Source organism: Trichoderma virens (genome assembly GCF_000170995.1).
Source record: "Trichoderma virens Gv29-8 chromosome Unknown TRIVIscaffold_4, whole genome shotgun sequence".
NCBI lineage: Eukaryota > Fungi > Ascomycota > Sordariomycetes > Hypocreales > Hypocreaceae > Trichoderma > Trichoderma virens.
Genome location: NW_014013745.1, coordinates 560,277 through 578,750, shown reverse-complemented (window position 1 = coordinate 578,750; position 18,474 = coordinate 560,277). Strand labels below are relative to the sequence as shown.

Sequence of the window (18,474 nt, the reverse complement as noted above, 5' to 3'; positions counted from 1 at the left end):
AAATATTTATGAAATATATGTGGACTACTCACCCGAACACCCCTCAGACTTTTTCCTCTGCAGCACGTCTCCATCTTCCATCCACCTCCAAACAATATCCAACCACTTACATGAACTCTCACGCACCCCATCCATCATACTAGCTTCACGTCCATCGTTTTTGCCACTGCTCGGCAATCGTCCCAAGGTGTTACTGTAAAAAAAATAATACCTCATCTCCATACCCCCCCACCATCACAAACGGCGTAACCAAGGAAAAGAAAAAAGTGCGTTCCTTGCATATCGGCCGTAACCCGAATGTGCCCATCTCCTCTAACAAGAAAAGACTACTGAAATCATTGTCCGTCGCCCGCTAGCACGACTGACAAGCCAACCACAATCCATTTTCCACGTGGCGGACAAACCCACCGTACCTTTTGCCAGCTCATCAATGACTCGAGCCGGCTTCCGATCAGCCCGCTGCAGCTCGGCTTACCTTGCCTTGGTTTATGTGCGTTGTTTCATGTGATATGTAAGATGCAGTGTACTCGTACCTCAACCACTCGGATCCTCATCCACACAGACGTGACAATCTAGGAAGGAGGAGAAAAAAAAGAGGGGAAAAGGCTTTCTGGCAAAGGGAATTCCAACATCCGGTGCAATCGGAAGCGTTGGATGAGAGAAAAAACTGTAACGTGCATTAGTTGCGACCAAATCGGCGACCACTCCGCATAAAAATCTCCGTTGATGCTGGCCTTTGAGACGGGGGAAAAAAAAAAAAGAACTCATGCTATGAGGCCGCTGCTTCGTTGAAATAGAAAAGCTCCGAGGCGCTTTAGAACATAGACTAGGCGTTGGATAGTACTCGTAGACCCGAACCATTGGGAATACGCTGGGTCGCGACAATAGCTACGGAAAGGATAACGCCATGGCGCATTTTGCCCAGGTTTTGCCAACGACTCACAGACGAGGACGACACATCTGGATGGACTTTTGTGGGTGGGATGGTGTAACGCCATACAACACCTTTTACAATGCTTTGAAAGAAAGTTAGAGTTAAGCTCCAACCACAGACGTCAAGAGGCGAAACTTGTTGTAAGAGCAATAAACATTTCAAATTATATATATAAGAGAACCGTAATATATATATAAACGGATTCAAAAGTAACTTGCGTTGGGATGTCCATAGTCTCGAATGGACATCGGGGGAATCCGTAAAAGCCACACACCAAACACCGTAGATATTCTCCACGTAAGAATTCTTAAAGCCGAAACACATGTATCAAATCCCAAATCCCATCCCAACATTTTTCTCTATACCCCCTCCGGTGAAATCAATCGATACTTTCTTACGAGTAGTTGACGGTAACGATGACGGAAGTCTTGCCGGCGGGGATGTTGAGGCCTAGGCCGTCGAGAGCCTCGGTGCCGCCAACGAAGGCGTTGTCACCCTTGCCGCCGGGCCAGATGGTAGAGCAAGTGTTGGCCTGGGCACCGGTGCCGCAGACCTTGAGGCCGGGAATGTCCATGCCAGCAGCAGCGGCGACGATGGAAGAGGCGTCGAAGCCGGACCAGCCAGCATTGGAAAGGTTGCCGACATCACCCTCGACCCAGGTAGAGGCGAACTGGCCGATGGGGGTCAGCTCAGGACCGCCCTTGCCGCAAGCACAGCCGAACTGAGAGTTGGAGTCGACAGCGAGGACCTGCTTGCCACCGGCGGGCAGGTCGAACTTCAGAGCCTCGTTACCGTTGAAGAAACCGTTAATTCCACCATCGGGTCCAATCTTGTTCCAGCAGAAGCAGGTCGAGTCGTCACCGGCGTTTTCGAAAACCACGGTGTACTGGTACTGATCAAGGAGGTTGCTCTTGACAGCCATGAGGTTGCATCCGTAAGGGCCGCTGCCACCGACATTGCCCTTGTAAGCAATCTCCTGGGCGGTAGCACGCTTGCTGTTGCCACGGCAGAAGGGAGTGTAGACGGAGGGACCAGAGCCCTGGCCGGCAGCAGAGTTGGAAGAGCTGCTGGCAGCCTTCTGGGCAGGAGGAGCGGCAGGCGAAGGGGTGGGAGAGGCGACGGGGGTAGAGGTTGGGCTGGGATCAGCAGGCTTGTTGGCAATGACAAAGTCACCACGGGCATCGAGAGAGTTGTGGGCGCGCTTGTGAGCGTGGCCGCTGGGGTGAGCAGAGGCGCCGAGGGCGGCGAGGAAGATGGAGGCGGTGGAGAACTTCATGTTGGCGATATATAAAAGATGCTGATGTAGTTGTATATCCAAAGGAGTGAGCGATCGTCTAAGTATTTCCAGAATACCGTGCTGGAGGTTTGAGGGTTGAGGCCGAAAGAGCGAGGCGACTAGATGCGCGGCGAGAGCCTTGTTTGTAGGAGTGCGAAAAGAGAGTGGTTGGCAACGCGACGATGTCTTGTCTTTAAGGAATGACTTGCAGGCCTGGTGTAGACGGTGAGGAGGAGGAGAGAGGAACAAAGGGAGCGGGAGGGCAGCGGCCGTTATTAAGGCCCAGCATGCCAGGGGACAAACATTGGATTGAGCCAGGGGGGGGAGGTGCACGATGCCAACTTCTGCAAGCGAACCGTGCTTCGGGGCTCCTTAGTGGGTGGCAACGCCTGGCTCGTAACGGCGCTGCCCCTAAAGACTCAATGCTGCCCCCCCATGAAACCTGGAAACCTGGCTAGGAGACCCCTGTCGCGAGCTAGCCCAGGAACCACCAGGTACCCGCTGCCTGTCATTGGCCAGAGGGCCCGGATTGGGGTTGGAGCTGTTGTCGCGTCAGCCCACATGCACAAACCTTTTGTTCTGTTTCTGTTCTGCAACCGGAGCTGAGCTGGAGGTTAACGGAGAATTCAGTGGACGATGGGAAACTTTGTGGTTTGTTCAAAGCTTGTTCCGCGCTGCCATGCACAACTCAAAACAAGGTTTACTTTGACACGCTGATGATGCGTCAATGACAGAACTGACAGCCAATCCAGACGTCCAGCCGTCCGGACATCCAGACCTTCAGAAACGCTGCAGTTCACGCACGCAATCCTCTTTGTCGATGATCCACGCGCGATCCACGCATGGGTTTGCGTCCTCCATGTCGAACGCATTCGTACCAATTTCAACAAAGATACCGTGGAGAGCAGTGCTAGGCGGTGTCTGGCATGGGTCATCGCAAGTACCCGTCCATCAGGGTGTACTTGCATAATCTCCTCCAGAAATTGAATCAGTCACCTCCGCTGCAGCAGTAAATTCACCACCTCGTTTCCCCCCAAGTTGCTCTCGGCAAAGTCCCTTCTCTCAACCGTTACCTAATGTGCTCAATCGCCAAGCATGAGACAGACACGTTTCTTTGTTCTCCCAACCTCTCCCCTCTTCCCTTTTTTTCCTTTTTTCCTATTTTTACACTTTCTCCTCCCCCCCTTCTCCCACCGCCGCCACAGCCCATCAATCTCGCTGGCCGCAAATGAACACAGCAGTCCGCCGCCCACGCCTTCTGGAATGAGGAATAGATTTTCGACCGGCTGGGAGGGAAATGAGACCCCCCTGGGAGGTAATTTCGCGCGAAATCGGGGCTTTTCTGCATCGGGTTACCGGCTCGTGAAGCCAAGCCCAACGGCTAAAACAAATCCTGGCCATGGGCGGTCAAAGCCGGCAGTTTTCTCCTCCATTTTTCGTTCTCTCATGGGTAGCATGCTAGGCTTACCTAACTGAGTCGTTGCTGTGACGAGAAGCTGTCGTCGAATACGAGTCGACGTCTTGGAAGCTTTCCCAGTGTTTCGCCTATTGCGCGTCCAATCTCGTCCATTCGCCCATCGTATTTTGACTCCAGGCCTAGCTCGTACGGCGTTTGGCGGTCTGGACAGCACAGCGCTTCAGCTGCACCAGTGATTTGTCTCGTCGGCTTTGTGCTCGTCCAATAGCTTGCAAACTCAACGCCATGCACTAACAATCCTGAAGCCAAGTGCAATGCAGGGCGTCTATGGATTCAATACTTCACGCCCCATTTGATTCACCACATCACATGCAGCCAATACTAGAGCAACTCCTGTCGAGGACGCCAAAAAATATTCCATTCCAACCGCCCTTTTCGCGCGTCACAGACACGTCAATCGTCTCTGCATGCATAACTACATATAGCATTGACTTTATCCACAAAGCAACGCTGATCCATCCAACCATCCAAAGTACTCGCACGCATTCTCACACAGACCATTGCCAGCAATATCCACCGCTGCTATTCTTGTCCCGTCTACCCGATTCTTCCCTGTTTTTTTTTTTTTTCTCTCCTATAATCCTCGTTGACACAGGCACCGCCCCTTGGGATCCATCCTATTCTCCGTACGAGTGCATATCCCGACTCTCCGGCTCTCCACATCCCCCAGCCGCAGCTTCGGATCCGCGTCAGCTCCTCACCCCCTCTCTCGGCATTCTCCTAACAGACCCATCATTCGACGGCTCGTCTGCTTCGAAACCCCCTATGGAAGCCTCTGATCCTTGGAAATACTAATCTCAAAAGCTCAGCTTCCGAGGAGCACTGCCACTGCATACGTACGCAGTGGTTTGGACGTTATACTTGATGCTCGTAGCCGTGAATTATATTATATACATACAGGTATACTTGTACAGGGCACAAGCACAAGCACATGCCTAGTGGTGGCAAGTGCAGTAATCCATGTGCCGTATGTGCTAGGTATGCACGAACAACTCAGCATCGTTCGATTCTTGCTCCCCGCTTTATGGCTGAGATATCATGCCGGGTGCGTTTCAAGGAATGCAAAATGCCGACGGCTCTGGCAACAGAGATAGCTCTCTGCTGCACACGTATGGCCACATACTACTCCAGTTGCACAGAATACATGAAGATATGTCGAGTAACAGCGCTGTAATGATTGCCATCTATACAACCTATTCCAAGCATCAAACCGCTCCAGACAAAGTCCCATAGAGCACGTAATATGGACATGTAGGGTATGTGTCGTGCCAAAGACGAGCATCCATATACACGATTGCCTAAGCGCTGCCTCTCATCCCCTGCAATCAGAACAAAGATCAAAGACTTCTAGCCGCTGTAAAACAAAGCACTGCCGCTGCAAACAGAGCGATATGACAACATCTCCATCGCCCGCTCACACAAGACTACGAGTAGAATGTTTCACCACTCTGCCAGTGTATCCCCTTGAAATCCCGATTGTATCGGTCAAATGTACACGCCATTTTCTCCAATAGTTTCACACCAACCTCCTCTTTCTTCGTAGACGCCCAATCCAAAGCCATTTTGACTACAATCTGAATCTCTCGGCCATTGAGGTTGCGGCGTGCCAGCTCATGCGCCTCCTCTTCCGTGAGTTGCCCAATCTCCCATCGGCCAAGCGCTTTCGCTCGATTGAGGCATCTTTGAAACAATTCCATTCTGCCTTTACGGCTTGGATTGCTCACTAATATGGGGAGGCTTATTCTCATTTTATACATATCGTTACACACCTATGCCGAGTATTAGTGTAGTACATTCGCCGCCATGGCAGTGATCGTCTCAACTTACATCTATTCCGACGTTGTGGCTTGTGAGGAAGATGACAGTCTTGGGATATTTGAGGTGGCGAAGAACAATATAAAAGGCTACAGAACGCTTGCCGTCCAATAACTCCAAAAGCTCGCTGGCATCGTCAATAAGCACAATGGCACCCCAGCGCTGGCAAATGTCTAGCATCTTCTCTTCGTGCAGTGCTATGTCGATTATTTGTGGGTGAATCTCGAGGCTAGCGGGAGATAGTTTCATCAAAGGACGCTGGAGATGTTCGGCGAGTGCTTCCACCGCAAAAGTCTTTCCCGTACCTGGAGGGCCGTATAGCATCACTTGGTCAAATGTTAGTTCAATGAAGATTACCGCAGAGCTCTCGCGCCAGACTGCGCAGATTGGCCCACTTACTCGTTAACCCTTGCCCCTACGCTGGTTCAATGCCACCGAAGTCAACTGATGCCGCTTTTGTCAGAATCAAATCCTTTGTCTCCTGCTCAAGAACCAGAGAATCCCAGGCGTCGCCATCCCAGTTGACATCTTCAATGCCAGAGACAGGGAACGAATGCCATTCCTAATGAGCCAAGGAATATCCGTATACTAAGGGACAGCACAGCAGCAGGGCAGTGGTTTTCGCCTCCTCTAGTAGTGCATCATTTGCCCTTTCGCCGTCATCATAGCTTTGCCTACCATCTTGGTTATCTTGTGCTGTATCTTTGGCCTTGTCGGCCAAAATCTTATCTACAAGCATCCGAAAGTGCATCTCGTCATCCTCGACAAAAGTCGGCGCTTTCGCTGGTGGTGGTTTTCCGCAGAGCAAAGTCCCCCTTTTGTAGGCCACAGCATCTATGACTATCCTCTCCTGCCGCATATCGACAATGGAAGTCTTCCCATTCTGTGTGAGCTCCTTTATCGCCCTGCCGGTGAATACCTTTTGTTGCATGCTCCCCCCCTGCAGAGCCATGTATTTCGCGCCGCGTTCCATTAACTGAGTGCGAATAAGGGCCTGATTCTTGTGCAAGTGGAGTGGATAGATAGGAAGGCTGGTAATTTTGACGGCCCCTTTGAAATGACTGATGGTATGATACGTGCCCTTCAAATGCGTGGTATTACCGTCTAGAACGAGGTAATCGCTGTGTATAATGCACGATCTTGTTTCGTCATTGAGTAGGGCTGATCGTCTTAGCATTGTTACCATTGGGACATCCACTCCCTGGGTAGTCGGTGAGAAAAGTAATATATCGGGCTTCCATAGTACCCATAAATGCTCAAAGGTTATTAGCCCGCGGCCTTGCAGTAGCTCAAGGTCACTGATAGTGGAGGCGAACTTGGTTTTGAGGTAAACGATAAGGAGCCTCAAACCTTCTTTTTCAACCCAATGCGGACCTGGATATTCGCCCTGAGCTTCTTGTTCGAGAAATGAGTCGAATTGGTTTTCGAGAACGCCCAAATAGCTATCAAATGAGGATACCGTTAACTGAGGATGACATCAGACGACACGTCTTCGTCAAGTCAATTGTACTCACCGAAACAACGCTTGGGGGCACAGAGAGGGATTTGCTACTGCTAGGTCAGCGTCAAGTTTGTTGTTGAAAATTTTCTGGAGATAAATTCTCAAACGATTGTTCCAAATTTCTAATCGTTCATTTTTGTGGTGAGAGAGGTCATTGCGATTGATTTCAAGGATAATGGCGAAGACAGTGTCGTCTTTTCTCAGAGTTGAAATATCGGGAACTTGCTCATCCACTTCGAATTCAGATACAGTGTAACCCCCATTATCATCCCAGCGGCGGGTGAAGTATTGGACTCTCACTGCAGCTGTGGTGTTGAGATGCGGATTCAGGGGTGGTTGCGAGTCTTCAGTCGTGACTGGAGTCGTGGTGCGTTCACCAGCCGGTGATTGAGGGCATGAATTGCCTTGATCATTCTCAAGTTCATGCTGTAGCAGCAGTTCGGGGAGAGAAAGCGTCATTGAGGAGCAGCTGGAGGTGCTTGTGGGTGACGACTGAGCCGACTTGGAGGCGGGTACAGAACCCCGGCATTCGATTGGGGCTTTTCGACGTGCTCCTATGCACTCGGTTGTTTCTGAGTATCTACGCTTCTTTGGAGACAATGAGAGGATCTCGGAAGAATCCAAGCCGTCAATGGAACTATCACCATCCTCCTCCACAGCACTTTCTTTCCCGGGGCTTGACTGGTGCTCTGTAGAATTGTCGGCATTGTTATTGGTTTGCATGGTTAAGATGATAAGTAGTTGACAGACTCGAGGTTCGTAGTCAGCAAGTGAACAGTAGAGTAATCGATGAAGGTTAATGTGTCTGATGAATATAGACAATGCTGATGAGTGTTGATGCAAGATTCACTGTTTGGGGAGCAAGATGAAGCAGATGCGAGAGAAGTGAACAAGACTGAGTTGGATATGATGAAGAGATAACGCTATGGACATTTGCGTAGAAAAGGAGAAGGCACGGCTGAGTTTGGGCTTCGTCAAGCACGTCACTTGCCAACGATGTAAACTACCTACCTACCTAACTTAACTATCTTCAATAGTGGTATATCTATAGTTGCTATAGAATATCTGTGCCTTGCTCATGAAAGACTAGATCTTCACTGGCATCAGATCTATATGAGTCGAAGATGGAAAGCAGGTACGTTATTTCCCATTCAGAATATTCCTACCATATTTCGATCTTGATAAGATCATACACACCTTTCTCGAGCAAAACACCAATATGCGCTGGATGCCTATAACAATCTGACAAATGCCTTAGTACCTAACTAAAGTACCTCCATGTCAAGAGGAGCCATGGTCTCGCAGGTGATGCCGTGTACATGTACCTACTGGGTTGGCGTGCTGAATCCACTGTACAGACTAAGGTGAAGACGGCCCCTTCTGACAAGCACATGCAGGATCGACGCTGTCAAGATAAACGAAGCTGTAGATACGGATGCATGTATGTACTAACAATGACCCTGGCCTCTGCAAGCGAATCACAGATAGCGGCCGCATCGACATTGGCATTCGTCCGCACTTCCATGGCGTGATATCACATTTGATGGGTATTTCCTCGCTGGATCCGTCCACATATGCAGCTTCTTCCTGTATGTACGACAAAACAGCGGCTTCGGGATGCATGTAATTTTGCCTCGCATCCAATCAACCTGGCCGTTATCTTTCCTTGCTTTGTCCAGTCACAAAGGCCATGTGCCATGCCCGGTCTGTCTCATAGGCTGCGACTCCCAGGCTGCACCGTAAAATTCTGCAATTCATGTATGTGCGTGTAATGCATGTCTTGGCCCGCCATTCGTACGTTGAGAGCTTGCATTTCTGGGAAAATGTGCTGTAGCTGGGCGTATTGAAGGAGGATTTCAGTCCGGATCCGATATTGTATGAGGAAATACCCGACAGAGAGCCGCACGGCATTGGGTGCCTTGCCCTCGTATCTGCTTTACGGCCCAATGTTGGGTATCAATCCATGCAACGTCGCGCCATTTTCATCACCGGGCAGCAGGCAAAATACCAATTGATGCTTGAGATTTCTTCAACTGCTTCATTACGGCCCAACAATTGCCCGAGATGACCTCAAGACTCGGTACATGGAAGCTACGAGCTGCCAGCCGCCTAGTCCGCTGCATCTTCGCGTCTTCCGCTGGTCGCGCCGATTCACTAGAGGCACTGAAGAAGCGCTAACGTCTGGAGGCTGGAGGATGGTCGCTGCTAAGCTGCGACGGGAAAGGCAGCTGGCCGTCATGTTGCGTCATGCGGGGTGCTAGTGCACAGAGCTGTAGCTCCCTAACGCCGATAACGCCCTTTGGGGCCGTGACAGCTGTCTTATCAGCTAATGCACGACCTCGCCATGGCAGGAAGCTTAAGCAAGGCTAGACGCTGTTCCCTGGCTAAGGCATCCATCTCTCTGCCAGCAAAGTGACCTGATGGTATTACATAGTACTTCCTCCAGGGCTCTGCGTTGGAACTTCAACCTCGTCCTTTCATGCAGCTGGCCAGTTGCCCTACCCAGCAGCTCTCCCTTTCGCCGCCACGCGATTTTTCGCAGACTTGTCGTAATCCACCATTGTCTCTGGCTTCTTTGGAATTTTTTTTTTGGTCTATAGGTCCATTGACCGAGGACGTGAGGCTTTTGGGCCTGCTGCGCTTGCTGGACCTGTTGTTTTCTCACCGTCTCGAAAATCGCCGCCGCCATGCCTCGATCCAACCGCTGGCGCAACATTGATCGCCTGCTTGGCTTCGATAGACATGGCCATCGCTCTCGTCACCAATGGATTCATGAAGAGGAGCGCGCTTGTAAGTCGTGGAGCATCCAATGCCCTCCGCACCCTCGCCACGTGCCTCTTGAGTCCATCTTGCTAACGGAGGGCTTTGCACCCCGGCTCCAGTGCTTCCACAGCTGCGTAATGAGGAGATAGACTCTGCCATTCCGCCCGCCGACGTTACAAAAGTATGCCTCAGGCTACGACACCTGGTTCAAGAATGCGTGCCATGCGAAATGGAAGAGAGCCGAATCACGACGCCTCATAGCCGCATCATTACGCCGCACGTTATCCGGGCCGCCAAGGAAGCAGGCGGTCAAGAGTACAAGGGTTGTGTGGTACGTGGCGGGTTGAATATACGCCGACCATTAATGAGGTAACTGTTCACTAACAACACTCAGGTCTACGCTTTACTCGTCAATCAACGTTGGTTCACGCATGAGGCGAATGTCGAGCTCTGGGATGCTGGTCTGCACAAGCTCCGAGCCGAAGCTTGCGGTGTTATAGCCAAAGCCCTGTACGTGGCCCAGTTGCAAATGCCGCATCGATATATACTGACCAGAGGACTACTAGTATTGAGGAAGAGGAAGACACGGCGTATCTGCTACACTCGGTGCTCCTGCGTCGATATTCGTACATTGCAAATGGCATCCCGACACCTCCCGTCAATGTCATCGAGAAGGCTGTCGATCTGCATGCTGTTCGAGTCATTGGCTCGTCAGGATACCAAAAATGTATCAGCTATCTCTGGCGTGGCTGGCTGGTGCAGGATGAAAACGACCCATCTGTCTTTGTTGACTACAATGACAAAGACAATCCGAATTTTCTGGTTCATATGGATCCAGATCGGATGCGAACTCCTAGAAACCAAAACCTCGCCCAGCTTTTGTTATCGCTCCTCTATCTTGCCCTCTTTACCATTGCCATCAACTCAGTCAACGCTAGCGGTGTGATTGACATCGCTGAAGGAGCCCTCTATGTCTTTACACTCGGCTACATTTGCGATGAGCTGCTCAAGGTCTACAAGGCAGGTTATCAAATCTTGGGCTTCTGGAATGCTTTCAACGGTATCTTGTACGCGTTTTTGACGGCCTCGTTTGTGTTCCGCGTCGTCGGCCTGACTTTTGCAGAAGACACCGATGGACGTGCCCATTACAGCGCGTTGGGATACAACATCCTGGCTTTTACCGCTCCGTTGTTCTGGTGTCGTCTCTTGCTCTACCTGGATAGCTTCAGGTTCTTTGGCGCCATGCTTGTGGTGCTCAAGGTCATGATGAAGGAGTCTGTGATATTCTTCGCTCTGCTCGTTGTCATCATTGTCGGCTTCCTACAGGCCTTCATTGGTCTTGACCTCACTGAGGACAACGTTGCCGATGACGTGTGGTTCATTATCGAGTCTATGATAAGAGCCATCCTCGGAAGCCCGGAATTTGACGGATTTGATGGATTCGGACCGCCCTGGGGTGGGATCCTGTATTACTGCTTTACATTTATTGTCATGGTATGTCTTGATTATTATATGTGCGGGGGCGAATCCCAAGCTAATGAATGATGCCAGGTTATCCTCCTCAACATTCTCATTGCTCTGTACAACTCTGCCTACCAGGATATCTATGATAATGCAGATGACGAATATTTGGCACTATTCGCCCAAAAGACGATGCAATTCATTCGCGCGCCAGATGAGAATGTCTACATTGCTCCGCTCAACCTGATCGAGATTATCATCTCTGCTCTATTTGAGTGGTGGATGCCCAAGAAGTCGTACGCGTTCATCAATGACTGTATCATGGGCTTTTTTTACTCACCGCTCCTTTTGATCACGGCAATCTTCGAGACTCGCACGGCACATGCAATTCGCCGCAATCGGGCTCGTGGGGAAGCAGACGATGATATCATTGAAGAATGGGAGCAGCTTGCGCACGAAATCGATTTCGGCGCTGAAGGATGGGCCAAGACATGCGAGTCTGTCAAGCCAAACATGGAAGATGACCCGGCTGTTCTTGAGATTAAGAAACTGCGAGCTGAGCTTGCTGGATTGAAGTCTATGCTGGCGGACATTAGCGACCATGTCCATTTTCCGACTAGCCAGGATACCAAGATTGGAGACGGTAGCGCCTATGAATTCAAGCCGTCGTCGGAAACAACCCATGAAGAAACGGATCATATCGTGGGCACTGGCAAAGACGTTGCACACGAGTCAGGAAGCACATCGGGAAAAGCCAAGGCGGGGAGCAGCTTGGAAGAGCTAATTGAACTGGTTGACGATTCTGCTAAGCCGACCTACGAAGTGCCAGTGCACGATTCTGTAAAGCCTGTTGATGATTCTGCGGAGCCCGTCAAACCGTCTGACGAGTCGGCCGAACCAGCTGAAGAATCTACTCATCCTTTCGAAGCGGCACCAGAAACTGAAGACACACCATCCAAGGCACCCGAAGACACGCCATCCAAGGCACCCGAAGACGCACCGTCCAAGGCGCCTGAAGACACACCGTCCAAGGCGCCTGAAGATGCATCATCCAAGGCACCCGAAGACGCACCGTTCAAGGCATCTGAAGATGCAGCGTTCGAATCCTCTGAAGATGTCCCGGCGAAGACTCCTGTGTCCGAGGCCCCTGAAGATATTCCATTCAAGGCTCCTGAAGGTGCTCCACTTGAGACTTCCACATATATTCCGTTTATGGCCCCCGAAGACCTGCCATCAGAGGCTGCAGAAGGCGTTCCTCTCGACACATCTGAAGGCGCTCCTCTTGAGACATCTGAAGCCACATCGTCCAAGGCTCCCGAAGAGGCTGCACCTGAACGCGTCGAACGTGTCGAGTCTGAGGAAGTCGAAGGCGATGATGCCGGCCCTGAGAGTCCATCTGGTGAAGCCAAGGCCGAGGGCGAACAGGCTCCCCAGCCAAAGGCCAAGAGAAGAAGAAGGAAGAACAAGAACAAGCAGTCACAAGCTGGCCCGAGCGGTGGCAGCTGAGCAAATGAGGCTCAAGACGCCAAGGCTGGACACGACAGCGCGGCAAAGGAGTGAAGATTGTGTGTTTTATCTTTGGTCTAAGGACGGCGTATATACCCCTAATGGTTCTGTTTTGATAAAATGCTGCTCAAGCAGGGCGGCGTTTTCTTGTATGTCGTGGACTGAGCCAAGACATGGGGACTTTGGACGAATAGGTGATGCTCAATGTATGAATGACTTTGCTTGTTGCGATTTGGGAAATGGTTGTATTTACGTTTTACATAGCACGGAAAATTGTGGGTTGCATTTATCTCATTTTATTCACATATACGAGCAGAAGTTCTATGGGTGTGTGTGTTGATCACTGTCTTGTTGGGCAGCCTCTGCAGGTGTGCGCATGTGTGTGAAATCAAAGTTCATGTTGCTATTTCTTTTCTTAACCGTAAACGCCGAATTGACAACCATCCAATTTCCCTCTCTCCTTTCAATAGCCCTTAGTTGCTACTAGGCTGACTTGGCTGATTCATCTCACTTTCATCGGGGGGGAAATATAGGCTATACAGCAGCATTAGCGGTTGTCTTTGAGAAGAGAATGGGTACTGAGTCGAAGCAAAACAGAATTCCTTACGGTAACACGGCATTGTAGGCATTCACATCCTTGTCCAGAAACGTAACAAAGATGACACGCTCAATCTTGCCCTCGTCGTCCCCCTCCTCGAGAAAGTCCCTGACGGTTCTGCAGGCCACGTGAGCCGCCTTCTCGCTGGGATAGCCGTAGATACCAGTGCTGACGCCGCTGAAGGCAATGGTAGCGCAGCCGTTTTCGACGGCGACGTCGAGGCAGGACTCGTAGCAGCTCTTGAGCAGGGGCTCGCTGGCGGCTTGGCTCTGGTAGACGGGGCCGACGGTGTGGATGACGTGCTTGGCGGGGAGCTTGTGGCCGGCGGTGATGACGGCGTCGCCGGTGTCGCAGCCGTCGGGGTACATGGCGAGGCACTCGGCGACGAGGGCGCGGCCGGCGGCGGAGTGGATTGCGCCGTCGACGCCGCCGCCGCCGCGGAGGGAGTTCTTGGCGGCGTTGACGATGGCGTCGACGGGCAGGGTGGTGATGTCTGCGCGGAGGAGGCTGATGCGGCGGTTGAGTGCCGCGGAGGGGTTGCGCAGGGCTGGGGCTGCGGCGGGTGGTGAGAGGCGGCCTGCTGCGTAGAGGCGGGCGATGGTGGGGATGTCGGCGACGTTGCGGAGGACTGCGGACGGCATGGTGGTGGAGATGATGGTTTTTGCTTTGTGAGAAGACGTGGTGTGAGGGTGAGATTTAGCTGGGAGTCGTGATGGTCAGTATTTTGGTGTTTTGAGTAGGTGAATGCTGCATACCTAAAAGTCCTAGGATACTTTAATTTTTTAGGCTTCAGATCTTTTGCCTAGGCCAGCTGAAATGCGCACACTCTTTATTTTGTTTGCTTCTCCGCCGGGATGACAGAAAAGCGAGAAGTCAAGTTGAGGCACAAGCAAGATGAGTGTAAAAGGACAATGCAGTTTGTCGATGCACGCACACGTAGGTCTGATGGAAGGTTTGCTGGCACGTGTTGGTGTGGCGTATGGGTACCTGATAGACCTCAACGCATGTGCCTGATAATTCCTCTCCCAACTAAAACACAAATCCTTCAAGTTTACCAACACTATAAAGTTAGGATTTGAACGGAATGAATGTGCTTGATCCCCTCATCAAGCCTCCAATCGGTATAGAGCTGCTGCGCCATCCCCGCAGTGAGAAATCCATCCATCTCATTGGTCTCATTGGCTCTCATTCTCAGCTTGCCGCCATATCTTTTTTCTACATTCATGTGCAGAAATGCCTGAGACCAAGGACTCCATACAAAATAAAAAAAATCATATGTTCTTGTTCTAAAATGGTTGTTTTGCTACTGCTGTGTGCTTGTTGGACAGGCGGGTACCGTATAAAGCTTATATCCTTCCATTGCTTTCCTACTTCACTATTCATATGCTCCCCTCAGAGAACTGCTTTTGAGATAGAATACGAACTGCCTATTCACTGCTATTTAAACTTGGGTAGACGTATCCCTACATTCATATCATGCTCCGCTTCATTGACATACACAGACTACCAGCAAATTCCGTTGACACCTCATCTCGCCTTGTCCATTCATGCCTTGACCCGTGATTTCAATCATCAAGTATCTATATGAAATACACCACATATTTTTCTACTTATTAATTCCCGGGGTTGGTGCAGCCAATTGCTTGCCCAAGCTACGTAGGGGTATGTTAACACTCGCATCATTAAGGCGTGATTCGGGAGGTGCTTACCAGAGAAAGCGCACAGCATTTAGATTCGAGGCCGACACTACGGCACTGTTGTTGCAAATCTTCGGAACTATTAACGGGACCCGGTGCTGTAATTATTATAGGTCAATACATATATTGTTTGTGTGAGAAGCCTCGACTATAGGGCTATGCTTACGGGGCTGGCAGTCGAGACTAGCGACTCCGAGGACATCGACTGCACAACACAACGGTGTGTTTTGGTTACCACTGCAAGGAATGGAAGCAAAAGCGCCGGTAGTGAAGATGCCTGCGAGAATGAGAAGTTTCATGTTCATTTTGATGTATATAATTGGTATCAAATATATTCTCTCAAGCGTTAGCCGAGTTTGGTAGGCATATAGGTAAGTAAGTATTGGTTATAGACTGTGGTGTCGGGTGAGTTGAAAAGAATTGGGTGGATTTAGTAGGTCAGCTCCAATATTTAAGTGCCTCAACTTTATATTTCCTTTTTCTTCCAGTTCAGCTCTCCTCCCTATCCCTTCACATTTGTGACGAGGCTGGGCTAGCTCTGAGCAGGGGAACAGCTCCGCGTCCCTCCCATTCGACACAATGATCTCAGCTGAGAGCCAAGAAGCGAATTATGAGACAATATCCCATGAAATACATTAGTCAAACTCACGTAATGATACTCCTCAAGCTCCATCTCCCTCGGTGTGCTGCATTTGCGCTGCCTTGTCTAGTTCCTGCTGAGCAAGCTGGTGAGCCAGTGCTTGGTGCTCCTTCGCCTTGGCCAGAGTTTCCTTGTGTCCTTTTATTGCGTTTTGTATCTCGCCTACAAACATCCGGCTTGTCTGTTGTCTTTTAAACTCTTCGTCAGTCAATATCCATCATGTCCACGTCTCGCTGGACAGATTCAGCAAGCTCATGGATGACATCACCAGAGATTTGGATCACTGGGGGATTCAGCTGCGGGGAGCGCCCTGCTGGAACAGGGGAATTATCGTTGGTATCCATGTTGATCTCTGCTAATAGGTCTGATAGGCTATTGAACGTTTGGAGAGAATCTGTCAGCCGATCGCTTCTTTGTCATGGGACCTTCAAGGATGTCGAATCTACTGGTGTAAAGATCCCACTTTCTCTTTTTCTTGATCCTTGGGCTGACGAATGGACTGTGCGATCTTCCATGAAAACTCATGTGATCTGCGGCTCGGTGACTTTGAGATCTGGATGAGATCTGAATGAGCACTGTTGAAGCGCTGTACATCCTGCAGCTAGTATCGCCAACTAATACTCCTGGAGGAGGGTTGATTATAGGTCCCTTGGCGGTACAAATCTGCACGCTGTCATTGAATTATCGTTTTGTTTCATTTGCCAGCTTCCAGTGCATGACGAGGCCGCCGTGCTTGATAGTTCCCTACAAGGTTGGGATCTAGTGTTGCAGCAAGATCGGTAGTCTCTTGTGTGTATACAAGCGCATGCGACTCTTTCCGTCCAAGATCTTCCATCAACCTACTCTCGTCTTGTTCGAATTCCACAGTATTGATGCTCAATCTTGAAACTTAATGATTTCGTCCTCTGCGAATTTGAGTCGGCGATGTCCGTGATCTCATACCAGTTGCCCACGATGAGTATTGCTTTGAAGAAAGGATCATCTGGACAAAACAGCCTCGTCGCCATCCGAAGAGCCGGCTGAAGGCAATCCCACACCTCATCATTCCACTGTAGTGTGTTGGTGTGGCGTATCGATACCTGATAGACTTGAATGCATATGCCTGATATTTCTATTTGTCGCTGATGCATAACCTTGCAAGCTATCAATGTTGTTATACTGGCCTATTTGTGTCTTGAATACCCGAGATATCCCATCTGTCACCATCCCAAAGGAGCGTAATTATATTTACTCCCTTCGAGTCAATCTTACCCTCCAAGGATACAGTAAATGGAGTCCAAGCCAGAGCCAAGTTACCCAAAACTTTGATTTCCACGTCATGTAACTCCTCGACCAAGTCCCCCCTTTGACTGAGAATCCTCTTTAACTGCTCGATTAAGTCGGGGAACGGTAAGGTCTTGTAGCCGCTTACACGAGAAAGAGTGATTCCTCCACCTGGGAGGCAATCTGCTATCATTCCACTCCAATCGTGTTGTTTCAAATGTTCAATAAAGGATTCAACCCGGTGCAACGCTCCCTCTGGAGTTTGGGATGTTGAATGTAATTCTTGTGTTGATGGCTGTAGAGCACTCTCAATGCCGGATATCATCCAACCACTGTCTGTCTTGAGCATTCCAAAGGCGCCCGCCCCACCAAGCACTTCTTCACCGTCGATAATAATGACGAATTCGAGTAATATGGCGGCAATGTCATCGTACATCCAAGTCATGGGGCCAGGTTTAATAACAGTCTCGACGGTGCTGTTGTTTTTATAGCTAGGCATAGCCTCTACTATGCCAATAGATTTAGAAGCTAGGCCTTCGAGTGTTGTGATGATAACTTGGCTTTGGTGTTGAATGACGCCAAATGACGATGGTAGAATGCAGTCGAGCCGTATCGGTGCTGCGGGCACGAACAATGACGACACATAAGCCTCTGCAACATCTTGCGCGGGGTGCTTTTCAGCATTCATTTTGTTTAGAGTAAGCGTTATCGTAATGTGTACTAAGGTCTAACAGAATTACGACAAATGGAGGTTTATTCCTTGACGGAAAAGTGTTGCATTATATAGGTACGTTATCTACGCAACTTACGTTGCAATTCGTGGCTTTACGAGGCCCCTTGGGTCCGTGATTGACCCACCGTCATACAGACTTCAATGTCTCCTCCACGAGTACGCGTGTTTCTTCGGATTTAAAGCGGGAGGCGGCAACAGAGGGCCGCAACAAAGAACCTTTTGAACGAATACAGCCAGCCTAACTAACGGCCAAACGGCTTACCGTATTCTAGTGATAACGTAAGACGAGCCATGGCCTCTTATCATAGCTGTTAATTGGCGTTTCTCAGTCAACCTTTTATCGACCACAACATGTCAACTCAAAATATCAACACCACCTAAGAGGACTCAGATATAATTGAATAGGGCTAAAGTTAAGTTCATTTATGGTTTCCAAAACCCATTATTTGCAGTTATTACTGCATCCAAATATCACTTTCAATCCTACCACTCTCTTCACCCCATTAGAAGAGCTGCGACATGCAAATTAGCGTAGCATGTGATATTCCCTGTTGGAAACAGAGCATCACTTGCGTTTTGCCGGATCCACCCTAACACTACTGTCAGAACTTCTAGGAACTCCTGAATTAACTGAGCATAATGCTCCCATCTGCTTGTAGTTGAACCCATTCCTTCTTAAAATATGCTGCCCTTGAGGACGCAAAGTAGTCTCGAGATGGCTCTGGCGTGCAATTATTATATAGACTCTCGCAAACCATCGGGCACAAGGTCGTCATCCACTTGTTGAAACGCAACTCAATAAGGACCAAG

At 49.9% G+C, this 18,474-nt stretch overlaps 5 protein-coding genes across 5 annotated transcripts; 1 reads left to right on the top strand and 4 right to left on the bottom strand.

Annotated features, from left to right (window-relative positions):
* Window positions 1-1,074: 1,074 nt before the first annotated feature.
* Window positions 1,075-2,426, bottom strand: TRIVIDRAFT_71735 (uncharacterized protein; the record flags this gene model as incomplete). The annotated part of the gene is made up of 1 exon (XM_014103770.1): window positions 1,075-2,426. One exon carries the CDS (start codon window positions 2,208-2,210, stop codon window positions 1,329-1,331), a length of 882 nt encoding a protein of 293 aa, XP_013959245.1.
* A 2,685-nt stretch (window positions 2,427-5,111) lies between these two features.
* TRIVIDRAFT_61173 (uncharacterized protein) lies at window positions 5,112-8,528 on the bottom strand (the record flags this gene model as incomplete). Its single annotated transcript, XM_014103114.1, has 9 exons — window positions 5,112-5,456; window positions 5,515-5,807; window positions 5,938-6,064; window positions 6,236-6,944; window positions 7,017-7,692; window positions 8,019-8,027; window positions 8,201-8,235; window positions 8,333-8,426; window positions 8,486-8,528. The coding sequence occupies 9 exons, from the start codon at window positions 8,526-8,528 to the stop codon at window positions 5,112-5,114; spliced, it is 2,331 nt and encodes a 776-aa protein (XP_013958589.1).
* Window positions 8,529-9,690: 1,162 nt separating this feature from the next.
* Window positions 9,691-12,733, top strand: TRIVIDRAFT_198991 (calcium permeable channel; the record flags this gene model as incomplete). The annotated part of the gene is made up of 5 exons (XM_014103775.1): window positions 9,691-9,793; window positions 9,886-10,097; window positions 10,161-10,276; window positions 10,333-11,260; window positions 11,318-12,733. The coding sequence occupies 5 exons, from the start codon at window positions 9,691-9,693 to the stop codon at window positions 12,731-12,733; spliced, it is 2,775 nt and encodes a 924-aa protein (XP_013959250.1).
* A 473-nt stretch (window positions 12,734-13,206) lies between these two features.
* On the bottom strand, window positions 13,207-13,972 carry TRIVIDRAFT_61171 (uncharacterized protein; the record flags this gene model as incomplete). The annotated part of the gene is made up of 2 exons (XM_014103113.1): window positions 13,207-13,267; window positions 13,341-13,972. 2 exons carry the CDS (start codon window positions 13,970-13,972, stop codon window positions 13,207-13,209), a joined length of 693 nt encoding a protein of 230 aa, XP_013958588.1.
* A 1,899-nt stretch (window positions 13,973-15,871) lies between these two features.
* TRIVIDRAFT_219831 (uncharacterized protein) lies at window positions 15,872-17,619 on the bottom strand (the record flags this gene model as incomplete). Its single annotated transcript, XM_014103112.1, has 2 exons — window positions 15,872-16,023; window positions 16,920-17,619. The coding sequence occupies 2 exons, from the start codon at window positions 17,617-17,619 to the stop codon at window positions 15,872-15,874; spliced, it is 852 nt and encodes a 283-aa protein (XP_013958587.1).
* Window positions 17,620-18,474: the final 855 nt, after the last annotated feature.